General features: G+C 51.8%; 2 protein-coding genes across 3 annotated transcripts in view; one reads left to right on the top strand and one right to left on the bottom strand.

The window, feature by feature from the left end:
* TEX28 (testis expressed 28) overlaps positions 1-4,332 on the top strand; it is a 21,565-nt gene extending 17,233 nt beyond the window's left edge. Inside the window, 2 exon segments of the mRNA XM_032265330.1 lie at positions 3,234-3,369; positions 3,976-4,332. Coding sequence (XP_032121221.1) covers positions 3,234-3,369; positions 3,976-4,332 — 493 coding nt within the window.
* Positions 4,333-4,669: 337 nt separating this feature from the next.
* The window catches only part of LOC116541237 (opsin, longwave 563 nm), an 18,767-nt gene continuing 14,229 nt past the window's right edge, over positions 4,670-9,207 (bottom strand). The window contains exons 5-6 of one of the 2 annotated variants that reach the window (XM_032265263.1): positions 7,356-7,595; positions 4,670-4,885 (exon numbers count right to left, since the gene is read on the bottom strand). In XM_032265263.1, coding sequence (XP_032121154.1) covers positions 4,775-4,885; positions 7,356-7,595 — 351 coding nt within the window. In that variant the 3' untranslated portion in view covers positions 4,670-4,774. The remainder of the gene's footprint in view (positions 4,886-7,355; positions 7,596-9,207) is intronic. The other variant, XM_032265262.1, reaches the window with a different exon arrangement.

Below are 9,207 nucleotides of genomic sequence, written 5' to 3'. Positions count from 1 at the left end.
GCCAGTCTTCTTGTTGCTCCTTGCATGACAGTTTCGTTTTCCTCAGGCTCCTTTTAAGATTTCTTTTTCTTTGGTGTTTAGTGGTTTTGCTATGATGATGTTTGGTGTGGTTGTTGTGTGTGTGTGCCACTGACTCTCCCCTTGGTGTGATTTTCTTTGCATTCATCCTGCTTGTGGTTTGCATTGCTACTTGGGTTTATGGCTTCATGTTTCTCGTAAATTTTGGAAATTTTCAGCCATTATATTTTCAAATATTGATTCTGCCCTAGTCTCTCATTTCTCCCCCTTTAAGGTCCCAGTTACATGTATGTTTGACCTTTCCACTGTATCCCTGCATCCCCTGGGTTCCTGTGTGAGCTGTCCTGGTGATTTTCCTCCCACTTAGGCTTCTGTTTTGTTGGCTGTTAACCCAGCTCCCAAGGCCCCTCACTTTGGTACATTTGCTCAGAGCAAGCTCATCCATTCTGGCCACGTGCACCCATTGCCCCCATGCTACTGACCCATCCTACAGCTGTTTCTCCATCTCAGACCTTTCCTCCAAGTTGCGAGCCATGATTAGGTTATAGCTCAATTTGCCAAAAGCAAATTCTCAGAAATGATCAAGAATATACTCTTTGTAGCCAGACGCAATGGCTCACGTCTGTAATCCCAGCACTTTGGGAGGCCAAGGTGGGCAGATCACCTGTGGTCAGGAGTTGGAGACAAGCTTGGCCAACATGGTGAAACCCCGTCTCTACTAAAAACACAAAAGTAAGCCAGGAGTGATGGCGCGTGCTTGTAGTTCCAGCTACTCGGGAAGCTGAGGCAAGAGAATCACTTGAATCCAGCAGGTGGAGGTTGCAGTGAGCCGAGATGGTGCCACTGCACTCTAGCCTGAGCAACAGAAATCTGTCTCCAAAAAAAAATATGTATGTATGTATCTATCTATCTATCTATACACACACACACACACACACACACACACACACAATTTCAATAAAGTTTAGAACACTTTGTGCTGGAGAGGGTGGTCTTAACAGCTTTGGTCTGTCTTGAGGTGTCTGGCTTGACTGGTCATCATTTTGTCTTCATAAGAGCATTCTTCAGAGTTGTACATTTGCCTCTGTGACTATAAGAGTTGGAGGGAGAGGGGTCTGTGACCAAGGAAGAGAAGGGAGCATGGCTGCCAGAGGGCCAGGAGATGGGGGGCAGAGAGAAGGGGAGACTGAGAGAATGTCCTTATGAAAATATTGTTTACTAACATCTGAATAGACTATTCAGGAATGCATTCAAGAATAGCTTCATGTATCTTTATAAATACATTGATGAAGAAGATTGACTTCATATTCCCGAGGACAGTTAAAATCTTGAATGTTCTCGCAGCTAGGTCGTTCATGTAAATGGAAAGAGTAAAGAGGAATCTATTTTCGGGGTGGCCGTCCTGCCGACCTACTCCCCGTCTCTGTAAGCAGTAGCCTGGTCCATGGTGTCCGCCGACTCCCTTCTCAACAGGGACCTGGGGCAGAGACAAATGGAACGTTCCTTGAAATGCTGTGAGGAACCGGCTTTTGACAAATGAGCTTTTGACAAATGAGCTGTCAGCTTATTTAGTGCCCAGGGGATTTCTCTGTGTGGGTGTCAGTCAAGTCCTTGGAGGGGGACCAAATAGAAGTTGTCACTGTTTTCCTTGTCTCTGTCAGCACCACTGTTTAGACCTCCTGCACCCCAGGCCTGCCGCCACCCTTCTGGCCCTCCTGGGCCGACAGCCCTACAGTCTATGGTTCCATCACTCTCTGGTGCCTTCTGTCTTCTACCTAAGCGGTGGCCAGAGCCCCCTCACTGGCCCCCTGGCCTCTTTCTTTCTGGCCTGTTCTTTGTGGTGCCAAATGAGGAACTTCGAAGAAGTTTTTAAATTATGAAGTATTTCAAGCCCAGGGAAAATGTACAGGATAATATAATAAACAGCTCCGTGTTTCTGAAATCTTAATATTTGCCATATTCACTTCAAATCTTATTTTTTTAGGAAGTAAAACTTTAAAATATTCAGGTAAAACTCTCGTTACTCCTTTCCAGCACCATCTCCCTTCCACTGGCCTCGCTATTCTCATTTGGGTGCTTATCTTTTCCATGCATGGTTTTATACTTTTCCTACTTATGTAATTATATACACAACAGGTAGTGATTGTTTTCTTTTAGAGGTGGGGTCTCGCTCTGCTGCCCAGGCTGGAGTGCAGTGGCATGATGACAGCTGCAGCCTCAAAATCCTGGGCTCAAGGAATCCTCCTGCCTCAGCCTCCAGAGTAGCTGAGATTACAGGCACGTGCCACCATGTCCAGATAATGTTTAATTTTTTTTGTAGAGATGGGGTCTCACTGTGTTGCCCGGGCTGGTCTTGAATTCCTCCTGGCCTCGAGAAATCCCCTTGCCTTGGCCTCCCAAAACACTGGGATTGCAAGTGTGAACTACTGCACCTGGCCTGCTTGTGGTTTTTAACAGCTCTATTGAGATATAATTTACATATTATAAAATGCACAATTTTAACTTCATTTCAATGGTTTTTAGTAAATTTACTGAGTTCTGTGACTATTGCCAAGATTCACTTTTTTCTTTTTGTTTAAATAACAGCTTTATTGAGATATAATTCACATATCATAAAATTCACCCATTTAAAGTGTACAGTTCACTGGTTTTTAGTATATTCACAGAGTTGTTCAACCATCACCACTATCAAATTCTGCAATATTTCTATCAGCCCCAAAGCAGCCCTGTACTCATTAGCCACTCCCTACCCCCCACCCCCAGCCCCTGGCACCCACTAATCTGCTTCCTGTCTCTATGGATTTGCCTATTCTGGGCATGTCGTATTAATGGAATTGAAGTGGAATCTGTAGTAACTGCAGGCTCAACCTTGTGCTAAACACTGGTCCTGGGAGATTTGTGGAATTTGGGAGCACACACAGATAGTTCACAGTTTCATTTCTACAACTTCTAGCCTATGGCTATTTCTGTAAAGCTGTTACAAAAGAGTAACTACATATAAAATAGATATGAATATTGGTGTGCATGTGGCTGGTGTGTGTTTGGGACATTCCCAGGCAGACCTGGAATGGGAGGCAGGCTTTCCCTTGAGCCTGGGAAGGGAGGAGGAAGGGAGAATCCGAACCCGAATCTAGTGTAGGTGCAGGACCCCTCGCTGTGGGCATGAGCTCTGGGCGAGGTACTGAAGGAATCTTACTTTCTCTTTTGTTCCCAAGACAAGTGTTGATGGAAGAACAGGTGAATGCTCGCCTGCAGGGACACCTGGATGAGATTTACAACCTCAAACACAATCTGGCCTGCATGGAGGAGAAAATGGCCTATCTATCCTATGAGAGAGCCAAGGAAATATGGGTGAGAACCTCCTGGGGGAGCCTTGTGAGGAGGACAGAGGGATGAGCGAATCCATTCTGATATCCCCAAGCCAAAGCAAGACATGGGTCCTCGAGTCGCCCCCTCCTGAGGGTTCAGTGGCCATTCACACACGTGTCAGAGCTAGCAGCGTCTGATCTTTACACTCACGCTCTGCTTCCCACCATCTGGCTTAGCCGCTTTTGCTACTTCGGTGCTGCAGTGCTCACCAGTGAGCCTCTGACTCGGGAGATCTGGGCTGGCGCTGCTGCCTCTGCTGCTGCAGGTGTAGGGAGCGCCCTCTAAGAACCACTCCTTAGGCCTGGCTTCCCTCTCCTCACTCTTCCATTCCCATAGCACCTACTCCCGTCCCCGGGTAGCTGTGTCCTGACCAGGTCCTTGACAGTGGGTAGGGGAGTGCGTCCGGGGCAGATGAAGCCTTCCCTGTTGCTGGAGCACCTGCGCCCTACCCTCTGCGTGGCTGTGCACTCGGCTCTGCTTCCCTCCTGGAAGACCCACTCCACAGTACTTGCTGCGCGCCCCTAGGAACTCAATGAACAACCACAGCTCTGCGCTGACTTCCAGTGCATGCATTTTCACCTCCTGCAGGAGATCATGGAGACCTTCAAGAGCCGAATATCCAAGCTGGAGACGCTACCGCAAGTCACCCAGCTGGAGGCAGCGGAGCACCTCCGAAGCCGTCCCCTACAGGTGGTGTTCAGGTTCCTGAGCCTGCTCCTGTCACTGACCACCGTCCTCTTGGTCTTTGTCTCCACCTTGTGTGCCTGCCCCTTGTCACTGGTCAACTCACGCCTGCGCACTTGCAGCATGCTGATGCTGATCGGGCTTGGGGTCCTGGCCTGGCAGAGGTGGCACACCATCCCTGCCATGGAGTGGCAGGCATGGGTCCCCTCCAGGTGGAGACTGTACTCCAAGGGCTCTGAGCCTCCAGCAAATGGACCTTAAGGGGGCAGGAGGGCCACCTGCCTTAGCTTGCTAGCTCGCTCCCTCCTCCTGGGTGTCGAGGGCATCCAGCGAGCCCTCCCTAGACAGCCCCTCCACAGCTCTTACTTCCTGATTACGTAACACCAACCCCCGTGAAATGGATGCAGACGCCCACCCGCCTCACACTTCTGTTTTGCCAGGATTCTTTCACACCCTTGGTAGACATGAGGCTCGGGAAAGATTGAAGTCTATGAAGCACTCTCTCCTCTTTACTCCCCTTGCGCTCTCTGAGACCCAGTGCCTGCACACGCAGAGGCTCAGGCGGCCCCAAACGGCAGTGAAAGCCTCTGCAACTTTGTTGGTTTTGGCAAAGATAAATTACATTTATTTCACAGGGATGGAGAAGGAGGGGAAGGGAGAGCTGGCCAAAGCCCCGGCGGGTGGGACGGGTAGGAGGCAGACCTCATGCAGGTGACACCGAGGACACAGATGAGACCTCTGTTTTGGAGGCGCTGGAGAGTTCAGAGCCATCGTCAACCTTCTTCCCAAAAAGCTGCAAGATGCAGTTTCGAAACTGGAAGGACAGAAAGTGTTATTGAGCAGAGCAGAGAAGGGTGGAGTCCGGTGCTGAGTGCACGCGCCCGAGCCTTCCCTTCGCATGGGGGATGGAGGAAGGCTCGGGTTACTTCTCCCTCTCACGTGGGGATGGCCGTCTAAGTCATCCGACTTAGCAGTTGATGGTGACTACACTGGGTTGAAGTGTGTCCCCCAGAAGATGTGTTCAGGTTAAGACGACGTCACACTGGAGTAGGGTGGGCCCTAGTCGAATGACTGGTGTCCTGATAAGAAAAGGAACACTTGGACACGGACACACAGACAGAGGGAAGAAGCCCACGTGAAGATGAAGGCAGAGACTGGGCGACACACCTGGGAGTCAAGGAACACCGAGGACTGCCGGCAACCCTGACATTGGGAGCAGAGACTGGGGCTGTTTCCCCTCTCAGCCTCCATGCGGAGCCTTTCCATTTGCCAACACCCTGATTTCAGACCAAGGCTTCCAGAACAGTGAGAGAATCCATTTCTGTCGTTTGAAGCCACTGAGTTTGTGGTAGTTTGTGATGGCAGCCCCAGGACGCTCATCCACAGTGCCAGCTAAGGGGCAGTCGGGACCTATCCCCAGACTGTCTGGTGAGCAGCTCAGAGGAATGTTAGTGAAAAGGCATGTGGTTGTCATCTTGTTTCCAGTCCATGGATCTGGGGCAAGGTGAGGCCTAGATAATGACAATCTGGCCCCTACCTTGTCTCTCCAGCCAAGGTCTTCCGGTACCAGGAGGGGTCTGTCTTTGCTGCGTCACCCCAAAGAGATCTGGGCTGTATGAATGTCTCAAGTCGTGTCTCTTGTGATCGCTGAACTAACCACAATGCTTTGAGGACCCAGAACAAAGGCATTTCCTAAATATTTCAGACCTACTCTTGACTTCCTCTACCTCCCGCTGTCATCAAAACTCTCAAAATAAAAAAAAAGAGGTTGAAATCAATAACATAGGCCGGGTGTGGTGGCTCACACCTGTAATCCCAGCACTTTGGGAGGCTGAGGTGGGGAGATTACAAGGTCAGGAGATCGAGACCATTCTGTCCAACATGATGAAACTTCATCTCTACTAAAAATACAAAAAGTAGCTGGGTGTGGTGGTGTGTGCCTGTAGTCCCAGCTACTCGGGAGGCTCTGGGAGGTAGAGGTTGCAGTGAGCCGAGATGACGCCACTGCACTCCAGCCTGGCGACAAAGCAAAACTCTGTCTCAAAAAAGAAAAAAAAAGGAGAAAAAAATTAATAACATAATAGCAGAATTGGCTCGACTGAAGAGCTGGGAGATAGGGCTTAGGAATCCATTCAGCAGCTGCTGCTTGAGCACCCACTGTGTGCCAGACTGTCCTGAGCAAAATCTCCTTTCCTCATGGAACTGCATTCCAGAAAAATTCTCTCAGAATGTGGCAGGACAGGATAGTTACGTGGAAAGGGTGAAAACAAAGTTTGAGGCCTGGTGAGGTCCAGAAGTGCAGACGTCTGTGTAGGAGGGGACATCTGGAAGGGAGAATGGAAAGAATCCAGTAAAGACAGCACTTGGGAAGATAGTTTAGGATTCCAGAAACCCAAAAAAGCTCCTCTTGAAACACAGGAAACAGGGGTCAGGGATAAACTACACTCTGGGCATTGGTGTGCTACAGCGAGTTCCCGGAAATCCACTGCAGGCCTGGTCCTGCTTACTGTGTGAAAGTCACCAGGGAAAATGAACCCTTAATGAACTCTGCAGGCGAGCCAAAGGGGATGGCGCCGTTGAGTGGCTCTGAGATGGAGGAGCAAAGAAGAGCCGAGTGGATGGGATGGGCTGGGGCGGGTGAAATGGGAGGTGCCTGCACACCCTTCTGGTCACCATCAAGTCACATCACAGCTGCGCTTGAATGGAACCTGCAGCCTTCGGTGGTGAGGGGATTTCAGTGTGTGAGCAGCTTGCCTCTGGGCCTGAACTAACCCACGAAGTCATGAAAGCTCCGGAACTCTTGGTCAACTGTAGCCAAGAAGGGCCGGCTTTTGTTCTTATGGGAAGACACATTTTAGAGGTTATGGTTTGAAAATGGAGAGATGGAGGCTGAGAAGAGTTGAGTCTGTACAGAAGAGGGGCACACATAGGCTGGATGTACCTAGGGCTCACCAACGCCAGGAGAGCCCCTGAAGCTCGGCAGCCACAGTTCTAGGGCCACCGGAAAGGAAGAGCATACGGCACACAGATGCTTTGGGAAATGCCACCCCCAGGCTGACACTATAAATGATTCCAGAGGGCGCACCTAAGCCTTCTGCTAAGGGCCAGCTGGAGCTCTAGCTGGGTCTGGGCCACATGCTGAGCCTTTCCCAATCATTTCCCTGGAGGGTCCCCCAGATGCTCCGTGGGCTTCTCATCAGAGACATGACTCCAGGTGGAGCCATCACTGGGTCCTTCTAGGTCAGACAGCGTTTTCAGTGGGATCTACGGATGGTGCTGCTTACCTGCCGGTTCATAAAGACATAGATAATGGGGTTGTAGATAGTGGCACTTTTGGCAAAGTAGGCTGGCAGGGCAGCCATCAGAGGGTGGAAGGCGTAGCCAGGGTTGGCAGCAGCAAAGCATGCGAAGAAGGCGTAGGGTCCCCAGCAGACGCAGAACGTCACGATCATCACCACCACCATGCGTGTCACTTCCTTCTCTGCCTTCTGGGTGGATTCAGACTCTTTCTGCTGCTTTGCCACCTGAGGGAGACAGGGACAGTGAGTCGGGGGTTGCGGGACAGCAAGAGGCAGGTGACCCAGGCATAGGGAGTTGTGGGAAGGAGAGGAGCCCAGCAGCCAGCTTCCAGCCCTGAGTCGAGCACAGCGGGTCTCAGGGAGACATGGCAGCCTCGGGCTGGCCCTGGGGGAGTTCTTCTAGAATTGGAGGTGGCATGCAGCTAGGCCTGGCCTAAGGTGACCCCAGAGCTGGACCAAACAAGCTCCTTTGCTTCACCTGATTCCTTAACGGACTGTCCTCTTCTGCGCCCAGGCCTGACATGGAGGCCTGAACTGATCTCCGGGAGTGGAGGATGAAGGAGCTAAGAAGATGGAGTTGGCGGGGGAGGCGAGAGCAGTGACTGGTGGGGTGCCTGATGGCAGTGCCGAGCAATGCATACACTTCCCTCAGGCTTCCTAGGCCAGGCTGGCCACTCTGTGGGCTAAATCCTGCCCTGGACTCATGGAGATGCAGCTGAGGGCAGCTGTGGTGGGATGGCTCCTTCATGCCTCCGGGCAGAGGCACTGTTGGGGAGGTCACAGAGGCCAGCCACTGCCTGCCAGGGGTGAGGGACTGACGGCACACAGATGAGTGGGGATGAGAGAGGGACTGTGAGGGCTGGAATCCGGGGAGGGCCGGGCCGGCAGGGCTGGGGCCACATTCCGGAGCTGGGGCTCCACCAGCCCAGACTAATGGAGCCCAGGCCGTGTTTGGGTACCTGTGGGAGCCTTCAGCCCAAGGTGAGGGGGCTTATCACGGGCTCACAGACTCCTGGAGAGAGAGAGCTTGGCAGGTATGCCCATCCAATTGTGGACACAGGCGGCTTCATATAGGAAAGCCACCACCCTGAAGGGCCTTCCACGGCCCGTGCCAGGCAGGGCCCAGCAGCTAACAGACGGAACCAGCCTTGCTCACCTCCCTTGGCCTGATTTCCTGCAGGGGCTCCCAGTGGCAACCTAGCCTAGGGGTGGGGGGTGATGGCTGTGGACAGGATCAGCTTCCCAGGGCAGAGGGCCAGACACAGGGTGGAGAGTGGGCTCCACTCCTCGGTCAGCCCCACAGCCTATGAAAGGGACAAGGGTACTCCACGGGCAGCCTCATAAAACACGCCTTGATTTGTAGCTTTCATCTGCTGATGTGGCTGCTCCACTCCACTCTGTGGGAAAGGCAGCCTTTCCACCCTGGGGGAACTGTCCAGGGTCAGGGCAGGGCACACCTCTGTTCCCTTAGTGGACTCCTCCAGGGAGGGAGTGGGCGTCCTTTCCTATCCCACCGAGCTGACGACAAAGGGGCCGGGGCTGAAACTGCAGCCGGTGGTACTGCCCCAAAGGAATCACCTGATTCTTCTCGCTGGATCTTAATATTTTCTTATAGGGGTAGAACCCTCTTCTCTAAGGATTTTTGAAAAGATAGTTTAGGAGGCCAGGTGCAGTAGCTCACACCTGTAATCCCAGCACTTTGGGAGGCCGAGGCGGGTGGATCACCTGAGGTCAGGATTTTGAGACCAGCCTGACCAACATGATAAAACTCCATCTCTACTAAAAATACAAAAAAATTAGCTGGGCATGGTGGTGCATGCCTGTAATCCCAGCTACT

The sequence above is a fragment of the Sapajus apella genome, unplaced genomic scaffold (genome assembly GCF_009761245.1).
Source record: "Sapajus apella isolate SASKATOON/1434 unplaced genomic scaffold, GSC_monkey_1.0 scaffold149, whole genome shotgun sequence".
Classification (NCBI taxonomy): Eukaryota; Metazoa; Chordata; class Mammalia; order Primates; family Cebidae; genus Sapajus; species Sapajus apella.
Note: the sequence above shows the minus strand (reverse complement) of the source record. Positions and strands in the feature narration are given on the sequence as shown.